Source organism: Leptodactylus fuscus, chromosome 2, assembly GCF_031893055.1.
Source record: "Leptodactylus fuscus isolate aLepFus1 chromosome 2, aLepFus1.hap2, whole genome shotgun sequence".
NCBI lineage: Eukaryota > Metazoa > Chordata > Amphibia > Anura > Leptodactylidae > Leptodactylus > Leptodactylus fuscus.
This window is the reverse complement of record NC_134266.1, coordinates 30,362,651-30,386,228: the sequence shown is the minus strand read 5'-3', so window position 1 is coordinate 30,386,228 and position 23,578 is coordinate 30,362,651. Positions and strand designations below refer to the sequence as shown.

The following is a 23,578-nucleotide window of genomic DNA, read 5'->3' as shown; positions in this document are numbered from 1 at the left end:
ACACAATGTTATAGAGTAAACCGGCTCCATCCCCGTATATACACAATGTTATAGAGTAGATCGGCTCCATCCCTGTATATACATAATGTTATAGAGTAAACCGGTTCCATCCCTGTATATACACAAACACTTGGAAGAGGCAAAAATGATGGTTATGAAAAGGCTTTAATGTACAAAGGCACAAAATCAGAAATGGAAAGCAGATGAAAATGTAATAAAAGCCCGGTATCCAACATCCCAAAACTAAAGAGCAGGTTAATAGTAAAAAGCAAATCATACAAGAAGAATAAGGGCTCATGCACACCGCCATATTGTAGTACACATAGCTCCGCCATCTCCATAAAGCCTTACACGGCAGACAATTCAGTAATAAGTCCTTATTCACATACAAAAATAAATGCACACAAATAAAATAACCTACAACAGTAAACCTCACACCCACTCATTTGTAGGTTAGTAGATCTTGGGATAAAAATTGGTACAATCTCAATCTGTAGCCAAGTGCAAACAGCAGTAGAAGGAGAGCCCGGCATCAGGGCATGGACATTGCCAAAATCCTCAAATCAGCATAATATTAGTTTGGAAAAATAAAATAGATGTCTGACTAAAAATTCAGGATTCTGGTCATCCAGTCCGGGCGACCTAGAGCTTTACTCCATATTGTGTCAGTACAGGGGAATGGTGGACCATCAGATGCCAAATATAAGGAATGGAGTGTAATCCCTCAGCGACAGAGAGCTGTGCGGCCCGTCATGTGTATATGAGAATGATATGGCAGATTATATTAGTAAAGAATATCCTTCTTAATAGAAAATCCGGACTTTCCATCTGAATTCTAAGCATGCATGATACAGATCGGTTACCATGCACATGGCTGAGAGGATGAAGTGGTGAACTGCTGGTTAAAGGGGAACTATCACTAAATGAAGTAATAACGGGGCAGATTTATTATGTCTTGTACAAGCTTTCTGGCATCCAAGGCATAAAAAGTTAGAATTGTGACGGTTTAAAATCTGCACCGCCTTTGCTACTTTCCCCAAAAAAGGGGTCTGGTGAAAGCGGCCCCACAAGATTTACTGTCATTTATACCAGGTAACATTTACACCCGCTCATAGTGGGTGTAAATGATTAGCGAAGTGTATGCCATCTATGATCAGGTGTACATTTACCCCCCACAGGGGTGTAGCCTCGCAGAGGGGGCGCCTCCTCATAAATGAGGTGCACCGTCTGCAGCTATGAAGCCTGGAGTGAGTAATGTCAGGCTTCATAAATATACCCCAATGTTTCTAAATATGTCCCTGTAGGTAAATCTCATGAAGTCAAATGTCATAACTAGGAGGTGTTCAGATAAGTCTGACCCCAACCCCATCCCTCCTGGGTTATCTTGTCAGGAATATTACCCTACCTGGACTTAGACATGGTGGCAGATTTGGGGAGGGGGAGCAGATTTTGTGAGATCTAGCAGGTTCCCTTTAAACGTTTAGAGATAACATGCTAACCAATTCACCACGGAAATGAATGCGGCCATTACATAAAGCATAGGAGAGTTTTTACAAATTTGTACAATGCAGCAGAGCCGAGAGGGCCGCTTCTATTGACACAATGGGTAATTTGCACTTTACAGAGTTATGGTGTTATTATCTATATACAGATACTAGTATTGTATATACAAGTCAATGTAGTGTCCATTAGCAGACAAAAGACACGTCTGTTCTTTCAGTCCTCAAAAATAAATGCCTGTTCAGACTGTTCCATGAGTAGCCAAAATACAAGTCCACATGTAGCAGAAAGCTTTGTAAGATCGGCCATTAATCCACTCCCAAGGCCTTCAGCTGGCGCTCAATCTCTTCATCGGAGATGGTGTTTGCTTTGGTTGAGGATGCGCTGGGAAGTCCTTTAGCTGCTGATGGGGCCTTTGCCATCTAAAAGGGTAAGAAGAAGAAGGTTTCAGGTTAAAAGTTGCACATTAGAAGACCTGGGATGAAATTTGGCATGGGAGTAAGGCAGAATGGGGTAAAAGGAGAGGACTGTGAAAGCTGGCACAGATAATCCTGGGGCTGATATATTAAAGGCATGAAGTGCACGGTCCTGAATCCAGGCCCCCACTGAAGAGACACCGGCCTCCGAATAATTCTGGTCCGTGTTGGGAGATTATGTGCACCAGACCTGAAATCTGCATCACCCAGAACAGCTGTAGATTTTACCTTTAGTGCAGGTTATAGTAAATTATCAGGCCGAGGCGTTCTCACCCCAGCTCCCATTGGTGTCTGACACACTACATGCAATTTTTTTATTTCTTAAGTAGAAAGTGTATAAAACGTTGTAATGTTTGTGCAACAACAGCACGCACCAATAATTGTGAACTTAGTCATGTTCTGTATGGCAGAAAACAGTCACACAGGGCATACTGTATGCAGGCTGAGATTTCTGGTGTAGTAGTAATAATAATAATAATAATAATAATAATAATAGATTTGGTGGTCGCCCCCGCCATCTGTCAGTTTTTGCCACACCTACTTTTTGAGAAAGTGACAACAGTAGCGCAGAAAAGTTTGCATACTCATTCCAGGTTTATAGCGTCAGAATGCCACAGGGAGTTGTATGAAAACTGGTACAAAGGAGAGGTAGAGGAGTCGGCCAAAGCAGCCAGCCAGATTGCATATCCCAGTGACCATGAGGAATAGGTACACCGAGATTTCACACATTTCTAGGGAATGACAGCTTCATCCGCTATTGAATGGCTATTCCCAATTATTACAGCTCAGCTCCCATTTGAGTGCATGAAATCTGAGCTGCAGCATTGGCACTGCACAGTGGGCAGAGGAGTCTGCCCCGGCTCCATCCACTGTATAGCTCCAGAGCCTGGCAGCAGCTAAAAGCAACAGATTGGTGGGGATCTCACCCCTGGCCTACACCTATCAGATATTGATGCCATCTCCTGAGGATAAGCCGTCAATATTAAGCGCCCAGAAAATAAGCTCCTTGTTGCAGCCATCACAGCACTACTGGAAGTACAAGCTCTAAGATTCCTAGAAAGATGCTACCAGCTGTATGTAGTGCTGCAATACTAGACACTTACTGTAAGTTACAGAGTTTAGTACTTACCTTTCCTGAGATTTCAATTCCAATCTCATCCAACACCTGGTTCACAATGTCCTGGCTTTCCTCCTCATCCTCAGAGGCATCAAAGATGTCATCCAGGGTGTCATTTACTGCAAAGAAAACCTCACATTAGGGCTGGGCCATATGACAGAACGAAAATCTTTACTTTATCCAAACTACCGGTCACAGCAAGTCACAGACAATCCAAAGGACCCCCACCGATCAGAAGAACTGGGGGCTTTATTTTGGAAGATGGGACAGTACACACTGAAAAACTCCTCCCCAGCTGATCACCCATATATAAAATCCTGTATATTTTAGGTATGAGCTGACAGCCCTTAGTAGCCACAGCAGGCCTGCAAGACAAAGTGACTCTGAGGAACCATGGCTCCTCTCATTGGAACCATCCAAACAAGCTCCTGTACCCACTATCCACAGACAATAGGCCTGGGTTGAGAGGGTTGTCCAGGCTTATTTTATTTATGACCTATCCCAAGGCTATGCTACAAATGTATGATTGGTAGGGGGCACAAACTGGGCCTGATCATTTTTAAACAATAAAGGGCTGGATGCAGAAAGTTACATCCCCACTATAGTGACCCGGCGCCTTCACTGCAACCCACTCACCTCTGACTTTAGTGGAAGCCGAGCTGCAGTGAATGCAGACAGCAGGCAGGGTCTTCTGTTTCCGACCCCGAACTATGTACTAGACGGGCGCAGGTAGTGGCTCCATATAGATGATCAGTCCAGGAGACAGATATTGAAACCCTATCAGTCATATATTTATGGCTTATCATGAGGATAGGCCTTAAAAAAAATTAAGTCCTGACAATCCCTTTAAAATGACTATTCACTAATAAATGCCCAGGGGAAAACTGTAGCATTAGGTTTATCTGTAGAGATGTGGCGTAGCCATTATAGAAAAATCATCACCAACAGCACGGTAGTTTGGAGTTTACGGTTTGGAACTACAGGCAGCAGCGTCCTGCAATGATGGGGCTGCATAGAGAGGAATGATGATGATGATGATGACTCCCCTGGTGCTGGGATATCTGAGAAATGCTATAGTATTGGAAACCAGCTCATTTATTCATGCCCACCATATAGTAAGAACAAGATATTCTGGACACTTACTCATTTCTTCTGTCATTTCCATCTTCATATTTTCCTTCTGGAAGTTTTGCATTGTTTGCAGAGTTTTCTGTGGATCCATTTTCTTGTTCACGGCTTGCATTGTCTAGAACACAAGAAAACCCTTAACTCTAAATACATTCTGCAAAATATCTCCACCCTATAAAGGTAAAACCTGTTGATATTATGCCTTAAAAGGGATGATGGTATAAAATCCACTTAAAGGGAGCCCTCACCTTAGCTGTGGTCGACATTGCACCCGCCATCTTCATCTGGGAGCTCATGACTTTGGTCTGTGTTGACATGGAGGTGACTTTAGAACTAACCGCATAAGTCCTGGTTTTCTGCTTACGTAGCTGCACCAATTGTTTGGCGAGGACCCTGCAGGCATCTTTATTACCTGCCTTGGCCATCTTCTTTATTTCAATTTCCTGGGCAAAAGAGGAAAAATATCATTCTGATTTCCATATTGTTTGTACATGTGTTATTATGGGTATTCAAAGGAAGGAGTATGACGATACCAGACAACAAATTTTGACAAACAATCATGGCGTTAAGTTGACCCCTATCTGCACAGTAGAATGGCCATGGATCAGTCCTGTGTAATGTATCTATGGGTTACATGAATAGGACTAAATGTGGCGTTGGAGATGATGACACTATACACATCATGCGGTCCCTGTATTATGTGATGTCCTTAGAGGTATCTGACACGGCTGTTCCTTCCTACCATTAAGATAAAAGAAGATACTCGAATGTTTAGGTCTCTTATTTCTGCCTTTATTTTCAGTTTTGATTTTTTTAATTCTATGCTGTACTTATCCCACTTTACCTTTCACTTTATATCTAAAAGCTTTAATAAGTTTGTCCTTGTATACTCTAAACAAATACATAACCTTTCTTAGGCTGAGGCCACATATTGCAGATTAGCTGTGTTTTTGTCACCAGTTTTGCTTTGGTTTTCATAAGCCAAAGCCAGAAGTGGCTTCAAAATGTACCGGACATATATGGGAAGTATAGAAATCCCTTATACTTCTCCCATCTGCTTAATCCACGCCTGGCTTTGGAACAAAAATGCAACAAAAACCAAAAACCTATCAATGTGTGGTCTCAGTCTGCTGGAGCATTGGGTTGGGTATGTTGGGTACCCATCAGCCCAGAATGGAGTAGGTAGTGGCAGCGAAGTGAGTATCTGAGGTGTGGGGACTGTGTTGGGGTGTTATTTTTTGCCACCTCAAATACAATGCCGAATGGGTGGGAAAAGATTAACCCTTTGCAGCCGCCTGCTGTGAAGATGTGTATGGAACAATATTCAACAGGACAAAAGGGGGAAGGGCAGTCTAAAGCAGTCAACCCCTCCAAGGATATCCGGGGCAAAAAGTAGGCAGTAGATGTATGAATGTGCACTATACTAAATGACCGAACTCCGGATAAGCAATGCAAAGTATATAGAAGGTTATAGATACAGATAGGGCGAGCGTGACATAGTAAAACAATATATCTAAGCTTGGTTTCGTCTCTGGCACAGCCCCATTAACCCCGCTTTATTATTAGCAGACGTATTAGATGGTCTCTAATTCTTGGACTGCACAACCCTTGTGATAGCTCTTATTATAGATCACGTCGGTCCTGCGGGCGAGCGATATCTCCACGAGTCTTCAGTTCACTCACCAGTTGTTTCTCCTGCTTCTCCAAGGCTGCTCGGTCTCTGGTTATAGCCCTCTGAGTGCCTCTTAGCTCCTTATTCTGCTCCTTTATTATGTCTGCAAGAGAGAGAAGACATTAGAAATAAATAATATTGCCCATAGAAATGTCCGATTACCTTCCGTACGATCCTCTAATTCTCCCACTATCATCGCTGCAGACAATAGGAGTTTATTAATGTTTGTATTAGACGTGTCGGGGTCAGACGGGCGACCATTGGCGAGTGCTGTAATCATTTGCTGAAGCTATGGGACGTCTTGTACATATTAATATTTAATAGGGTGAAGATTTAGGGACGGAGGATCTCAACTCCAAGAGATTAAAAAGCAGCTTTTACCTTCTGCAAGTGCTGAAGATCTGCCGGGGGAAGGGGAGAGATAAGCATTGCTCAGGGGGCGTATTAAATCTAATTAGGGCGTTTATAGACTTAAAGGGCGACGGAAGCAGAGAAATAATTATAGCTATAAAGGGAATGTTCTTTACAATTCTGCTTCGTGCTTTGCGTAAGAGGACATTAGGAGACATAAAAACCTGTGGCCCTACAAATCCCAGCATGCACCGATACTAGAGGTAAGGCACTTGTACAAGGTAAGACCGTCTCAACAACATATACAAAGAGATAGATAGCTTAAAAAACAAACTCGCTAAGGCCTCGTTCACATCTGTGTCGGTAATCTGTTTAGGGCAGTTTGCATGAGGACCCCCCTGAACTGACTACTGAATACATTTGCAAGCGCTGCGGAGTGAAAGCACATGGACCCCTAGACTATAATGGGGTCTATGTGCTTGCTGCCAGATCTCCACAGGGAACATGTGGACAGGAAAGTAGTTCACAATCTACTTTCCTATCCACATGATTCGTGTGGAGATCTCGCAGCAAGCACACGGACCCCATTATAGTCTATGGGGTCCATGCATTCGGTAGTCCATTCAGGGAGTCGCCATGTGGATTCCCCGAACGGATTACCGAATGCAGATGCAAACCAAGGGTCTGGCTATTTCACATCTGCTCCGTTGGAGACTTTGCTGCAACGTCTGCCAGAAAACTGGCGGAGGAAAAAGTCTGGCAGGGACTACTTTTTCTTCCACTGGTTTTAATTTTAATATGGTTTTATTTTAGTGGTCCACCTCTTCGTTGTTCTGGTCCTCCGACCAGAACAATGAACAATGGAGAGGAGACACTAGGACGTGTTGGATAATCCCCATGTCAACCAGTTTTCTTACAAAATACAAATTCCTGATAATAAAAAAAAAAAAATGTAAAAGGTCAATATACAAATCCAACAGCATTTCTAAGCTTCCAGTAGGCAGAAGTGATATAAACATTATATATATATATATATATATATATATATATATATATATATATAAATATCTATCTACCATATCTATCTATATACCCTATCTATCTATCTATCTATCTATCTATCTCATATCTATCTATCTCGAGGCTGCTTGAGGTTTTCAGCGTCTGTTTGCCATATGCACTCTCCAGCGTACACCTTAAAGACATCTATAGTCGCCCCTGCACCTCGCCATGTCCTTTTGGCCTCCGTCAGGATGGTATACATTACAATACCTTTTACCTACGGCAATATCCCCAGGGTCATAGAATGAAAAAGCCGGACCACCTACCCCATTTACCCACAGCTCGACTGACTCCATAATCTGTAAAAATCCTCCAACTTAATAAAAAGCTAACGATTTCATTTCTAATAAAGTAAAAATGTAAAATGAAGCCGCTAATAACTATACGATATTAAAAATTCTATAATATAGGTAGGAAAAAAAAATAAAAAATTTATTCTAAATCCGGTGACTGTTTTCAACTCTGCCGTCACCCAAAATAGTTTTTCCCATACAGCATAAAAGCCTGCCTTATTGTTATGAGCCTTTGTACACTGGCATAAGCCGGAGACCTACATAGAGATATATTTCCAATGGACGCTACTTATGGACAAAGCAGTGTGAAACCAGCAAGATAAAATCCCAGTAAAAATATAAAAATAGCAGAGAAGAAGAATTCCTACATCCATAAGAGGTTGGCCCTGCCTACTGTGCTATATATTACCTGCACTATCCACTGCCATGAAGAAAGGACAGTCCTATGTATCACACTGTATACAGAGAATACAGAGAGCTGCATTGTGTCCTGCGCTCCAGTTACTATCACAGCAGATAAAATCCCATTCAAGGAGTCAAGAAAGAGGGGAAAATACGAGGCAGACATGAGCTGATCCTTCTCTGCCTTATCCATCCTCCCATTTCAGTAGGTTATCCATGATCGAGGAAGGGTCCCAGGGTCTCCGTACATCCACGACCATGTTGTCACTTAGCGGGTCTCAGGTCTGTATTCAGTATAGTCCAAAGGATATCCTAGAAATGTGCCCTACGTGGCAGTGCCGTGCCCACCTATACACTGCAGTACTTGTTGCCAAGCCCAATTGGTCCAAACACAGCCGAGTGGGTGGGATGCCAAGGAGTTAAACACAATCATTTATATCATGACGCCACCATGGATAAAGTACGCCACCTCCTACAAAGTCGTTTTTGGTAGGAGGGGGGGATATTTTAAAGAAGAGAGGCTAAATTTGGAGCAGAGATGGCACATGTAGCATGTACTGGGCACACAGCCGTCACTCAGGTACCAGACGCGTGCCTTGCTCACATGGTATCTGGTGTATATTATTTTACTACTATACATATTGATCGATAGAAGGACAACCTGTTCGTTCCCTGTTCATTTCCTTTTCTTTGTATTGACTTGACTGACGCTTTCCATTATGAAGGAAATGGTTTCTCACATCTGTCCCTGACTCTGAGGTTTCCTGCTAATAAAATGTCATATAGTAGGACACGGCAGAGACGCCGTCTACCCGCACCCCTCCGGAGACAGACTAATCCAATCTGCCACCATGTCACAAGGAATACAGGTCAAATCATAGCGCAGGTTCTTCCTGGTTAATAGATCACTGCTGGATACAGACATTAATGGGGCGTGCGCGGATCTCTAATACGTCCTATATGTTGTACTGTCCGACGTAGAGGATGCGTTTGAGGAATGAAATGAGCGCACTTAATCCTGTCCAAAACTAGAAAGGAGCTCTGAATTAGAAATACATAAAGTCTACAATTCCTGCCTGGATAACTGTAGTATGGAGACGTCCCACTAGAGGGAGCAATCTGATAAAACAAGGACATCATTCACACTACACAAGGAGAAAACAAACAGGTGTATAATACAGAAGGGAGCCCGGGGATCGGAACTAAAGTCTGTTATAGGTGCACATATTATTTACATGGATGGCTGATAACAGAGAACAATATATTGTAATCTATCTATGTGATCACCAACCCATCTTGCTATATAATAATGGGCTACTGATATTATTCAGAAGTTATAGGAGTTTTCTGGTTCTGGTGGGTTGATACTAAAGCCTTCCTCAGGACGTTGAGGGTCCGACCCCTGGCACGGCCACTAGCCCTTGTACAGAGCCTTCTGCTTCTGACATCCCAGAGGCTAGGATATGTACACGGATGGTTGTAGTAAAGGAGATATTTGCAGACATTGCACGCCTTTATTTCCTGCCCAAATTCTAGTTAGTCCGAACCTTGGCTTTCTGCCCCATTTTGACTCAGGGTCAATTGATTGTAACTGGCATCAAAGTCAGTGTATATTACCTGTGCTATGGGCTTTACTATCTACTCTGAGAGCCCCCATAGTACAGGTAATACTCACTGAACAGGTAGGTGTAGTAGGTGGAGCAATTTGGGTGCTGGGTTAGATTTAGACGGACAAAAATAAACTATTAACCCTTCTATTACTGAATGCAAAATTATGCGCAACAACCCATTGAAATAAATGGGATCTGTTTTGAGCGCTCACATTCTGACACGAGTATACGTGCCAGAATGCGCGCCCGTTAACTCCGTGTGAACTGGCCCTTACTTTGCAGCATACTTCCATGGGAAGCCTCTGCTGATTGTACATACTCTGATCACAGTCTCTTTCTGTCTGGAAACCCACAGGCAGACGCTGCACTAAAGCCAGAACTGGCCCCAGCAGGAGGGAGATGTACAAATCCTTCCTTTATATTTTTCATCCCTTTTCAATCTGATTCTAGCTTTGGCTCAAAAAAAAAAAAAAAAAAAGCATTTAAACAAAAAACCAAAAAAAAAAAAAAAACTGTGTGTGTGTGTGTGTTTCCAATCTAAAAAAAGGATTTATGGGATTGAACTAATTTTACTAAGAAAAAAAAAAAGTGCTATAAAAATGTACTTAGAAAACTGATGTAGTTAAGAATTGCCCGGAGCTACTCATCCTGCAGATCATCTTATCCGTGGCGAGGTCTCCAGACTGCGACGTTCAAGGCTCTAGTACTGAGCAATGGCCGATTTACAGGGTGGTATAGAAGTAATTAATATGTTATTAAATTACTATTAGACTGCAGAGATTATTTATAAATAGATGTGTGTATTGGAATATATATATATATTTTATATATATATATGTGTGTGTGTCTGTGTATTGTAATATAAATATTTATATATATATATATATATATATATATATATATATATACACACACAATGTAACAATTCACAGCAGAATTCTCAGCCATTCCCATCACGTTTAACCATTTACTAGACTCCCACTCCCATCCCAGTTTCCGTCACTTATTCCTCAGATAATTCTGCCTGTCACTCATTCCCTATCGGAAAACCTGACACCAAACCCTTCTGTGAGTCATCTCCTGAGTCACCTTTTCGTCCCTGCCCCCTTTTTGTCACCTGATGAGTTGGTGACATCAGTTCCGAGTCCTACGCCGTATCACGTGGGTAAATAGTAAAAAAAAAACTTCCGGGTAGAAGGATCTATCTATAGAAACAATTCAAAATAACCTGACACCAAAAATAAAAAACCTGCCAGCATACATAGGGTGTATGGCTTATTGTTAGCACCAGTTTGTAACCTACAGATGTAGCAGAGCTGAGCTTGTCATTGATCTTAACTGCTGTACAGTCCTATGTAACAATGATAAACCCCATTGACTATCTCAGCTTTGTTACATTTTACAAACTCAGCTCTGCTACATCCAAAGGAAACAATCTACAACACGGGAACCATTCTAGCAAAAAAACTGAATATTTCATGAAGAATGCTCCAGATCAAAACTTAATCCAACACTAAAGCCCACTAATCCCAGACAGGAGCTCTTTGAAGATACATTAATATGCTGAGACTATGACTGTATAGGAAACTGTACAGGGAATGTATTAGAATATTAATGGAAAATATCACGCAGATAAAAACAAACAGAAAAAAGTTAATGTAAAGCAACCAGCCAAAAAATCCACAGTAAATTTTGCCAAGCAATCCTCTTTTAGGCGACCGGCGTGAGGATAAGCCTCGCTGCAAACAACCATGCCAAGAATTCTGGTAGAGGACATATAGACGCTGCAGTAATAGCCAGGCTGGGGGGGGGGCATCAGTGCAGACACAGACTCAGACACAATGATATGGATGGAGAGAGGCAGTGCAGGCTTACTCTGCTTTATAACAACAAGATCATGGGGGTGATGTGGGGCACCAGGTGGCATAGGGGACAGGTGTATGGGGCACGTGAGGATGAAACAAGGTCAAAAGGAGAGAGAGACCAAAAAACTTTATGTTTTAATAAATATATATATATATATATATATATATATATATATATATATATATACTGTGAGTGTTTTTTAGACACACAGTGAATACTGGCGCCAATATATAACACTTTTAGTCACCGCCATGACATCCTCCAATGTATACAGTGACTATAATGGGTCCGTCCTGGCACCTACCCCTATAATGCAGCACTATATACAGGGACAGGGCCACAGCTTTATTACTATGCCATGTCTATATCACAGGGCATCTAAGAAATAAACAACATTACTCCAATTAAGTGTAAGACTTGCGCAATTGTCTCAAATCTGGAGCACATGACAATGACCAGGCTTCTGGTAGGAGCGGCCATGGTTATGGAGCAGAGCAAGAGTGAGAGGTGACAGGCAGAACTGTCATAGGGCCGGGGCATCAATGCCAGGCTGTGTGCTGAGGGGCATAGGGTGGCAGCAGAGCCAACTGCAGGGATAGGAGGGTGATAGGGCAAAAACAAGGCAGAGGAAAACATGAGAGAGTCAGGTGAGGAGGAGGAGGATGGGTGAAGGGCACAGAGGCGGACGTCACGGTGACACAGCAGGTAGACTACACACAGGACAGACATGGGGACACACGGCAGCGTCACGCCAGGCCGCTAATGTCACTCACCGTCGACCGTCTTCTTCTTGAACAGGGAGGCCATGTCTGCCGCTTTCTCCGCCACTTCCTCATTCACTGTGCGACCAGGAACCGGTTACTCAGCTTCTCCCCCCTCCTCTCACATGATCCACGAGTACACGCCCTCTCCGCGCACCACGTGACCCCATCGCTACCCTAAAACCCCGCCCCTTTCCAGTGACGTTTTCCTCCCTCCTGGGAAATCCCGTCGAGTTTTGGTCACGTGACGGTCGCCGAGGTGCTGAGCCCGCGTCACCTGGTCAGTGACTGACGATACCGAGCGCGGCTCATAATGGCGGCGGCACTAGTGTCACATTAGTTCTGTCACCATTACCCGCAGGGCTCCACGTGTAACTGCCGGCAGCCTAGAGTCCTTATGATGTAGATTTTAGCCAGAACCCAATTCCATAGACATGACATTGCTGTCCAGGACCAGTGTAACCATAGGGCGAGTGATGCACCTGCTGGGGGCGCTATAGTAGTGGCCCGGATCTAGCGGGACAGTCCTGGATTTTCGGTGCTGTTCCATTTTCAACACTGTCCATGTCTGTAGGATGCAGATAATGTGGAATATAATAGTGGAGCAAAGAACTATCTTCTCCGAGCTCCGCCATCTTGTATAAGGGGTCGGTCACATCTTGTTATGATCATTAGTTTTAGGCTACGGTCACACTAGGGTTGTGTGACCATTTGGGGATTCAGTCCCTAATTCCACTTAAAACATGCGGAGAGTAACCTGCAAGCAGGACGGACACTTCTAGCGTCTATGGAGTCTGTAGGAACCACTTTTTAAAGAGGACCTTTCATGTTCTCGGGCACATACGGTTTTATATACCGCTAGGGAGCCAACAGTGCGCTGAATTCAGTACACTGTCAGCTTTCGCGTTATGTGCCCCTGTGCAGGAGATATCGGTGCCGTTACCGGTATCTCTTCAGTGTCAGAAGGACCTTCCTGACAGTCTAGCCGGGCTGTGAGGAACATCCCTCCTGACAGCACTCGTCCATAGCCCTCTACTGTCAGCGGGAGCGTTCCTTACCACCCAGCCATGACGCTGAGCTGTGAGGAACACCCCCCCCCCCCATCTGACAGTACTCATCCATAGAGAACAGATTGTGCCAGCACTGTGACCAGGGGGCCCTAGAAGACGAGACCCACTTCCTGCTACACTGCACCAAATACTCAGCTGTGAGGGCCGTCTACTACCAAAGACTCTCTGCCCACATCCCAGACTTCATATCTACAGACAAGAAGAGGAAACTCTACATCCTACTGGGAGAAGAAGAGGCCACGGTGGAGATCGCTGCCCAATACGTGTCCAGCTGTCACCAAACAAGAGGAAGATGAGACTCCACAGACTGTTATGTTTTTTGTCTTCACCACATCTATCAGTTAAAAATTGATGATTAAAACGCGATGTGAATGCCATGGCAGTGACGTAAGACGATCTACGAGCCAGAGACTATTTCTGTGACTCTTATACAAGTGAATAGAGTAATACCTGCATGCACAGCCCCTCTCTATTCACTTTCTAGGACAGATGGGCACCTTGTTCTTGAGGTGGATGCAAATCCTAAAGGTGGGGTCCTCTACACCTTCATCCATGATGGGTCCTATGGAAATAGCCTCGCTTCTGAACAAGAAACCTGAAGAGAGGAAAAAGACACCGAGCGCTCTAAGCGTAGTAGATCTGTTAAAATGGTGGCAGACAATATTCATTAATATTAATTTAGACCAGTTGGCCTCTCACCTGAAGGGTTGTGGGATATCACAACCCCAATGTGGATTTAAGTTGGTAAACAATCCAGGTGAGAGTGGCAGCGGAATCCCGGAGACAAGACAGTAGAAGGCAAGAACCAGAGGTTCAAGATGAAGTGGAAAAACTGCGCTCCCTGGTTGTTGATAGGTAGTGACACAAAGACCAATTGTCCACGTATGGATTTATTAAGAAACAAAAACACGACGCGTTTCGGACCTTCAAGGGTCCTTCTTCAAGTGCAAGAACAAAGCTTAGCAGAAGCTCATTTGATATACAGCCTTAAGCTTCAGGCATAGTCATAAAAACATATTGGTATAGATGTAAAATACACTTGAAGAAGGACCCTTGAAGGTCCGAAACGCGTTGTGCTTTTGTTTCTTAATAAATCCATACGTGGACAATTGGTCTTTGTGTCACTACCTATCAACAACCAGGGAGCGCAGTTTTTCCACTTCATCTTGAACCTCTGGTTCTTGCCTTCCACTGGACAAGAAACCTGAGAAGATAAGAGTGGAACACAATTCTATTGCTCTGAATTCATGTTTTCCGCATTAGCTACGCCATAGGTCCTTAGGCTTAAAGGGGTATTCCCACGTCGCATACTCACCAGTCTTCGTTGTTGTAAAATCTTCTTTCTTCCAGCTTTGTTGCGTCATTGGTGGGCGAGGTCACATATGCAAAGCCAAGCGGCGAGATGCCGCTGGCCCTGCGTGCACGCTCATAGACCAGTCTAGCCTTCACAATGCAAATACAGACCCGACATCCGCCTCTCTCTATTACAGCAGATGCCGAGTCTGTATTCGCATTGTGAAGGCTAGACTGGTCTCACCATCTATAAGCGTGCACGCCGCTTGGCTTTGCATATGTGAATACAGACCCGGCATCCGCTGTAATAGAGAGGCGGATGCCGGGGACAGTTAGACGCTGACACAGATGCCTCCAACATCGCTATGCTCCTGCCCTGCATGAAGCCAGCAGCGGCAGAAGCGATGCTGTTATTCCGCTCCTCTCTCACACCCAGATCGGGTAGTCCCGCTGGCATGACTCTGAAAGTTTGCGGAGTTTGCCTCTGCAGATTTTCTGTTACAATTATACTTATGAGGAAAGCTCCATCATTTCCATAGGTATTGATATGCTGCAATTTCCAAAACCACGCCAGTTTTGGAAATCGGGGAGTATCCGCACCGCAGTTTTTATTGCTAAGTGTGCATGGGATTCACAAGAATCTCATCCATTTTGCCCTGACTGTAAAACGCCGCAATTTTTCCTGTAGCATCTCTGCCACAGTCAAATCTTTGCATTTCCATCCGGGACAGAATGGCCGTGATTTGAACGCGACAGAATCCCATTGTTAGAATCCCATCCACTTTGTCCTGATTGTAAAAGCTGCGATTTTTTTCTGTGGCAGAAACACCGCGGTCAAATGGTGGCGTTTTCCATCACGATTTGACCATGGCAGACCATGGCTGCGTTTTGGCAATGTGCGGGCTTCATCCTTAAGGCGTATTTCCAGTTGCAGTCTCCCACCAACCTGACATTGGGCATAACCAGAAGAATCCATAAAAGATATGTACAATATAACGTATCCTTGTATTGTCTGAGAGTAGACAGTGTGACATTGTGAAAACGCTAGCCAGCACTTTACGCTCACAGAAATGTTGCCAACAAATCTGCTGCGTGTGAATATCCTTTAGGTGCACAGCGGAAGGTTTGAAGAAATCATACATGTCACCTGCGTGTCTCCTGTATGTCTACATGCTTACATCATCACATATTCATCAGAAGTGAAGAGGTAAAAAATTCTCCATAGTCCCGCAGCTGGTAAACATCCAAGTCATGGCATTGACAAATGATGTGACTAGAGGCAGGGATTATTAGATGTGTAGCTGCTCTTCTTCTCATTGCTTTTGTAGGAAATAAAGACCCCCCGAATGTAAGTACAGATCCCCTCTGAGGTGACCGTACTGGGCCGTCATCTATCTTTCTGCTGTCACTGTTCCTGCTTAGGCTGTGTTGGAGGCTCCATTAGGAGACTGTATAGTTTTTTAAGGAGGAATCTGATAGACCCCATTGTAAGATACTGGGGTCTGTCAGCAGCACCGTACCTCTAATGAGGCGAGGTGAAGCAACTGCCTCAGACGGCGCTATGCCGGGGGGCGGCATTTTTTCTGACCTAAGCCAGGACAGGGCGCTTTAAAAAAAGAACAAGCTGCATGCAAACTGTCCTGGGCTGGCTTAGCGTTACGACAGGGGAAGAGAGTGCTGGCTTGGGGAGTCTTAGGGTAAGTTCACACAGGGTTTCTTGGATCAGAAGCTGAGGCGGAGGCTGCCTCAGGTTCCAATCCTAAAACCGGGTAGCCACGACTGAAAGCCGGTGCACTGCACCGACATCCAGCAGCGCACTATGCTCCGGATTAGGCCCCAATAGCTGTGCCAAGCATGGATCATCTGTTCATGGCCACTTTTAACCCCCATACTATACATTTCAGGGAGCCAGAAGCAGATGTGTCTGTGGCCTGTATAGTGGAAAGGCGCTGGTAGTACAGCTCAGCTCCCATTGACGTGAATTGTTAACAGAGCTGCAGTAAACCTGTAGGCCACTATGCATCGAACGGATCCCTCTGCTTCTGTGCAGTTACATATTTAGGCCATAAATAAATATTCCTGCACTACTTCTTTAACCTTCTTTAACCTCTGCCTACCATGCACTACAATAGCACGCAGAAGTAAGCAGGTTATTCCTGTAAGCAATTTACTATAAAGAGTACAGTGATAACATGACCATAGGAGCTATATACTACAAGGCGTACTAGACAAGCAGGAAACTGGTGCAGGAAGATTGCGTTTCATTAGGAGATGCTGATGACATCACACGACCCTCTATTAGCAGATATTTTTGGGCTAACATTATGTGCTGCATCACAATGGCATTTAACATGACAGAACTTCTAGAAAGTTTATATTGTTCAGACTACTGAGTATTTCCATACTGGACGCCACCTTGAAGTCTGCACGAATCTTTCGCGTGTACGTCTTCATACACCGAAGGGTTTTCTCCTATAATCATAGCTTATTACCTGCCCACAGAATAGGTGTTGTGATGTCCCATTTGAATGACAGTTGGTAGCAGAATGCTGAACATACTCAACCGCCAAAACATGCAAATGGAAGAGAAAAGAACACCTGACTGATGGTTTTCCTAGAGGTCAGAAACTTATGACCTAACCTTAGGTTATAAACTTTGATCTTAGGAGAACTCATTAAGACGACCTTTCATGTCCTTGGGCACATGCAGTTTTATATACGCTAGAAGGCCGACTGTGCTGAATTCAGTGCACTGACGGCTTTCCCGTTATGTGCCCCGGGGCTGGAGATATCGGTGCCGTTACCGATATCTCTTCACTGTCATAAGGATATAGTCATCCATCACATACCTGTTGATTTTCTCAAACTCAAGACAGCATCACAAGGTGGTGCTATTGTGAATTTGAGGATATCCACATGATCAACTACACATACGTATGATTAAACAGGGGTAGTGATCTTACTTACCACCATCAGCAGTGTTGGTCTCTTGCTACTACTTGTAGGGCTATTTGCATACTCCAGAGGTAACTGTTAATATTTATTTTAAAACAATAAAACCGGCCTCCTGCCACCCCTTAATAGCCAGCCAACTCGCACCTATTCCTCCCACCTATGACATTACTGTAATGGACAAGAGGAATTCCTAATATCGGTAAGATTTTTTAAAAAATATCTATATAGAGAGTATAACTCTGTAGACAGTATTAAAAATATCATAGGCACGTGATAATCTGACTTTCTCCAACTCAAGGCAGCATCACAAGGCGCTATCATGAATTTGAAGAAATCCACTTACCGGTGAAATACACATGCCCATGATTAGACAGGAGCACTGATGTTTTGGTGCCCCTACTTACCTCCCTTGCAGATCTTCTACCAGCCGGGTTCGTTAGCGACGTCCAGTGATGTCTTCAATAGCTTTTTCCTCTTTCTTGAAGATGTCTCTCTTCAGTCCAGTCCAATCTTCTGTGTTTTTTGAAGAAGGTTCCTGTCTTTGGTCTGTCCATTGGTCTTCTGCCAGGAGCTCAGGGGATATTTTTCTCTGGTGACTTGAGAGCCGGTGTCTTGTAGAAGGTTCATCAGATGACAAATGAGAACCCTTTGAATATGGCCTGATCTTTTGCTGTTATACGTCTTCTCTTGGCTTCTGCTGCCTTCATTCTGGACAGGTTGAAATGTTTGGCAGGGCGATGAGGTGCTGATGGTTCTGGGATGTGTGGTGGGGGCATCCGGAGCACTTCAACAGAGACCCAATCAATATTCTTGAAGAACTGATGGCTACGGATCTTGCCATTCATTCCCAAGCACTTTGCTGGATTTTTCAGGAGGATCTGAAAATGAGAAATATCACTATGGATATCTACAAATATCTTACACACAAGGAAAATAAAATATTGTATAATACATAGAGATGAGCGAATACTATTCGAAATGGCAGTTTTGAATAGCACGCTCCCATAGACATGAATGGGAGTGGCCGGTGCGCAGGGGGTTAAGCGGCCGGACGCCTTCTGCCTCCATTCATTCCTATGGGCGCATTCTATTCGATAGTGATAGTTTAAAAAAGTTAATTTGAAAAAAAAAACAACAAAAACAACTGTTACTGGATGATATTGTAATTTTGTCAATAAACTGTTGGAAAGAAAAAAAAGCAAAGCACGCATAGAGCATGGAGCAGATTGTGAAGCTGTATGGCCACAGACATGGTGAGGTGTTGTAGTGATATATTGTGTATGTTCTGGCCCTCATATTACTACTGGATACCACAGGTCACATGATTGACACCATGACTGATTTAAAGGGCCATACACTCATACTAGACTTGTAAGTGAAAATGAAGTCAACATGAGGGTTGTGTAAAGTATAGTTGCCAATCCGCCCAGACAGTGGACCTGAAGAGGCCTATGGTATTGAGCTTCACTTTCTCTTTTCAGGAAGTGACATCATATTCATGCTGTAGCTCAGTCCCATTCAAATGAGTAGGGCTCAGCAGTAGCGTGGTCATGTGACCAACAGACATGATACCACTGCCCGAGAAGAAGTGGAGCTCAGTATCCTAGTCCCGGACAAACCCTTTAAACACTTATCTGTCTTAATAAGTTATATGGGTGGGGTAATATGCACCTTAAAGGGGATGTCCAGGCCTCTGATACTGAGCTCCACTTTGTCTTTTCAGGAAATGATATCACACTCATTGTGTAGCTCAGTACCTTTGAAATGCATAGGGCTTAGGTGTTACATAGTCATGTGACCAACAGATGTGATATCATTGCCCTGAGAAGAAGTGGAGCTCAGTATCCTAGTCCTGGACAATCCCTTTGAGGTACATGCTACCCAACCTATATAACTTATTAAGGACAGGCATATGATACTGAGCTCCACTTTCACTTCTCAGGCAGTGACATCACAACCATTTGTTCCATGACCATGATACAGCTGAGCCCCATTCATTCAAATGGGACTGAGCTGCAGCATGGTGATGTGACCAAGGGACATGATTTCACTTCCTAATAAGAGGAGGTGGAGTTCAGTATCATAAGCTTGGACAACCACTTTAAATTGTAGGCAAAAATATATGAAATCATTGAAATAAAGCATCATGTGAACAGGCATCTAACATTCCTATTATGTGGCATGTACAAATTTCAATCATATAAACCAGTCATTATAAATATACATAGAATAACATCAGTGAGTGATGCGTTATGTGAATAGGCACTTAGTATCCTCCACTATATTGCATGCACTTACAGCTAGATTTCAATCAAATAGTCACACCCCGGCTGTAAATGGGAAATGTAAATCTAAATGTAAGTCTTACTTCTGGTTGTCTCATTGCAACAGAATTGGAGAGGTAGCAACCTGATACTACCAAAATAGCCCTACAAATATTTATATATAATATAATATATATATATAAATATTTATATGTATATATAATAATATACATATATATATGTATATGTGTTTGTGTGTATGTGCGTATGCACATACCTGAGATTTTCTGGTCTTCTGGCCGGTCTTGGGGCTTCTGGACATCTTCACCGGTCTTCTGTGCTTCAGTTGAAGAGGTCTTGGTGAATCTTCTCTTCCTGAGACAGTTCCAGTGGGCAGTCACTTCTTCACTCTCATCCTGGATGGCAGACGGCATCTTGGAGGATTTGGATGGGGCAGTTCTCTTCCTCTTCTTTGATGTCTTCATATCTTCATCCGGTGAGGTCAGGACGGTACGTCGCTTCTTCTCCTTCTTCCTGATGATGAAGTCCTCTTCTTCATCCTTCTGGTCCTGCTCATCAGCCGATGAAGACAGGACAGCACGCCGTTTTTTCGGTGCTTTCTTGAAGATTAGATCTTTATCCATCACTCTCTGCTCATCAGCCGATGAAACAGAGGTAGGTCTTCTTTTCTTCACTCTTCTCCTCCTCAAAACAATCTCCTCTTCTTCCAAATCCATTAAATCGCTTTGCGATTTATATCGTTTGGTATATAATCCGGTTTTCGTCGGTATGCAAATTAGTTCTCTCACAGAACTGGGGGCGTTAAGTAAGCGGCCATTTTCTTGTGGCCTGTGGGCATGCGCAGTCGGCTCTGCCCAAGGCCTAGAAGTTTGACTCCCAGCCCTGGAAGAAGACGCGTGAAGAGCCTGATCCTGATGAAGGTGGAGGCGGCGCTGCAGAGTTCTCTGGCAGCATTGGGGACGCCCCCAGTGCTGTTTGAGCGCTGGGGCCCGCCCCCAGTACTGCTAGAGAACTCATTTGCATACAGACGGAAACCGGGATTTATACCGAACGGCGACGCGGAGAAGACATCTAAAGGTAGGAGAAGAATAGCCTTTCTTAAGGCTATTCCTGCGTGTTAGTCACAAAAAATAGCTTTTCAATGATAGGATCCCTTTAAGAACCGTCCGATTTTGTAAATCGCAACATGTCAATTATAGCTATACCGCTGGCATCTTCCCTATTGGTATAATAGAGACAGAAAGTCTGCAGAGGAAATCTCTTCGGACTTTGGGCTCGTTCACACGGTGTAACGTGCCGCGTGATGTGGCACGTGTACGCCGCGTGACCCTTTGCGTGCCGTACACGCTCCCATTCATTTCAATGGGAGCGGGGATCATAAGTGCCGCGCTAGTTTGCGGCCGTGAATAAATGCACGGCCGCAAACTAGCACGGCGCATATGATCCCCGCTCCCATTGAAATGAATGGGAGCGTGTACAGCACGCAAAGGGTCACGCGGCGTACACGTGCCACATCACGCGGCACGTTACACCGTGTGAACGAGCCCTTTCTTTGAAAAGTACTGTGGAAAAAAACGCTATGCATTTACACCGCAGTGTTTTCTGCAGTGATTTTGGCGCTGGGTCCCATGTGTGCTATGGGACCCAGTATGTTAATGGGACAATTACCACTATTATATTATGTTTGCTCACCTTACAGAACTCAGATCACAGAAGGACAGAAGACACATCGGGGGCGCACACTAGACCTTCCTGCAGTGCTCCATTCAGTTCACACCACATATGAGCTTATCAATGTAGCAGAGCTGATCTGGTCATTTGGAACAATGTGCTTAGTACACATGCTTAGTATGCTGAATAATACTAGCACAGCTACATCTGTATTTAGTGTAGCATTTACATACACTATGAATATGGCTACAAATCTAATAGGTAAGGTAGTCTGGAAGTGTCTCATCCTTACAGGGTCATGTAAAGATACTTTAAAGATAACCTTTCATGTCTCCTGGCACCAGCGGTTTTACATACTGCTAGAAAGCTGACAGTGCAGTGAATTCAGTACACACCAGAGTGCTGGAGTTATCTGTGCTTTTAGTTTTGGCATCAGTATCCCTTCACCATCAGAAGGTCGGGACTTACTGCTCAGCGTCATCTGACAGTACAATTCTATGGAAGAGTACTGTCGGGTGGAGCTCTCCTTACCCCCCAGCCAAGGCCGCACCTCTAATGAGGCGAGGTGAGGCAGCGGCCTCAGGCGGCCCTTTGGAGGGGGCGGCAGCCAGGGCAATTTTTTTTTTTCTAAACTAGCGCAGGAGAGGGCTGCCCTGAAAACAAACCCAGCAGGCAGCCCTCTCCGTGCTAGTTTAGACCTCTGCGGCTCTCCTGACCGGTCTCTGCAGTCACAGCCATATCCACTGTCTTCTCCGCCTTCTGAGGCTCCAGTTCTGTTACCCTTCCGCTTCTCCTGTACCATAGCCATGCAAAAATCGCCGTGAGTATCACAGCACCAGAACTGGCCACACGCTGCAGCGTGATCCGGACACTTACTTTCCTTGGATGGGACTGCGCTACTGAGCCGCTGCCTCTTGCAACCAGGGCACGCACTTGGTAAAGAAGCCAGTCCCATACAAGGAAAGCAAGTGCCCAAATCACGCTGCAGCATGTGGCCAGTTCTGGGGCTGTGATACTCATGGCGATTTTTGCATCTATCTGGTACAGCGGACTAGAGAATTTTTTTCTGGGAGTGCATTTTTGTAATGCCGCTTATCTCAAGAAAAACCGAATATCAATGTCATATCTTTGTTCTTCCTCACTATTAGCTCCTGCCAGCGATAGGCATTGCATAAAGCTGAGGAGACAAAGATATGAGGGGACGGATAATAAATAATGTAACACTAGGGGGTTTATACTATTTGCAAAATTTCAGCGCAAATGAAGTTAGAATTATTGCCAATGAGCATGTGGCAATGTTACTTCTGAAAACTACAGGAAACAACGCTGATGTGACTTCTGGTAGCAAATCCTAAGTTTTGGCAGGTGTAGTCAAACACCATTGTGTTACCATGTCGCCGTCGCCATCCGTGCCCGTGCCCAGTATTTAAGCTGGCACTTCTTCCTTATACATCTCAATGTGACACTTATTACCGGGTTCATTAATTTGTAAAAACCTTGGCGTGCCATCTCCAGCAAGGTTCAAGGTAAATGAATGGCTGTTGCTGGGTGGTCTACGCGTCTCGGCAGGAGATCGGGAGATTAATGGGTTTGTCATTAGGGCCAAGTCTTGGATAATGTCGTGACGATCCTGTTGAGACGGAAAATGGAAGCTTTACAAGTGCTGAATAATGTATTTCATTAATAGTTTCCACAGAGAAAGTAGAAGTCGTCCCCGTCTATGATGGAGATGAACGCTTGTTTTTACCTCTATTATATCGTCTCCGCTTTGACTAATTGATGGCATCCTTTGGACTTTGTCATGGGAATGGATTGGGGCACCATTAACATTTGGGTGAGGGGACTTCATTAGTTTTTTATGACACAGCTCATTAATCTGGCACGCTATACTTGATCCTTTCTACACAGGTTGGATCATTGTGTCGGATAAACACTTACTGCTTAAAGTGGATGACCCAATATTAAATATGAGATTTCTTTGTTAAATCGCACAACACATAATTAGAATAATAATTTTGTGGTTAGATATTGTTCTTACACACTTAGTATGGCGCCCTCTGCTCTTC

At 44.1% G+C, this 23,578-nt stretch overlaps 1 protein-coding gene across 1 annotated transcript; it reads right to left on the bottom strand.

The window, feature by feature from the left end:
- Nucleotides 1–154: 154 nt before the first annotated feature.
- On the bottom strand, nt 155–12,389 carry CHMP2B (charged multivesicular body protein 2B). The gene is made up of 6 exons (XM_075263546.1): nt 12,251–12,389; nt 5,905–5,996; nt 4,470–4,664; nt 4,237–4,339; nt 3,106–3,212; nt 155–1,922 (listed from the first exon to the last, which is right to left on the bottom strand). The coding sequence occupies exons 1-6, from the start codon at nt 12,282–12,284 to the stop codon at nt 1,809–1,811; spliced, it is 645 nt and encodes a 214-aa protein (XP_075119647.1). The 5' UTR covers nt 12,285–12,389; the 3' UTR covers nt 155–1,808.
- Between the last annotated feature and the right edge of the window lie 11,189 nt (nt 12,390–23,578).

Excerpts from the sequence above, each read along its gene's own strand:
- CHMP2B (XM_075263546.1), bottom strand. The coding sequence starts at position 12,284 with ATGGCCTCCCTGTTCAAGAAGAAGACGGTCGACG. Across the intron at positions 4,665-5,904 it reads AGAAGCAGGAGAAACAACTG|GAAATTGAAATAAAGAAGAT; the intron begins GTGAGTGAACTG and ends TCTTTTGCCCAG. Across the intron at positions 4,340-4,469 it reads CAATGTCGACCACAGCTAAG|ACAATGCAAGCCGTGAACAA; the intron begins GTGAGGGCTCCC and ends CTTGTGTTCTAG.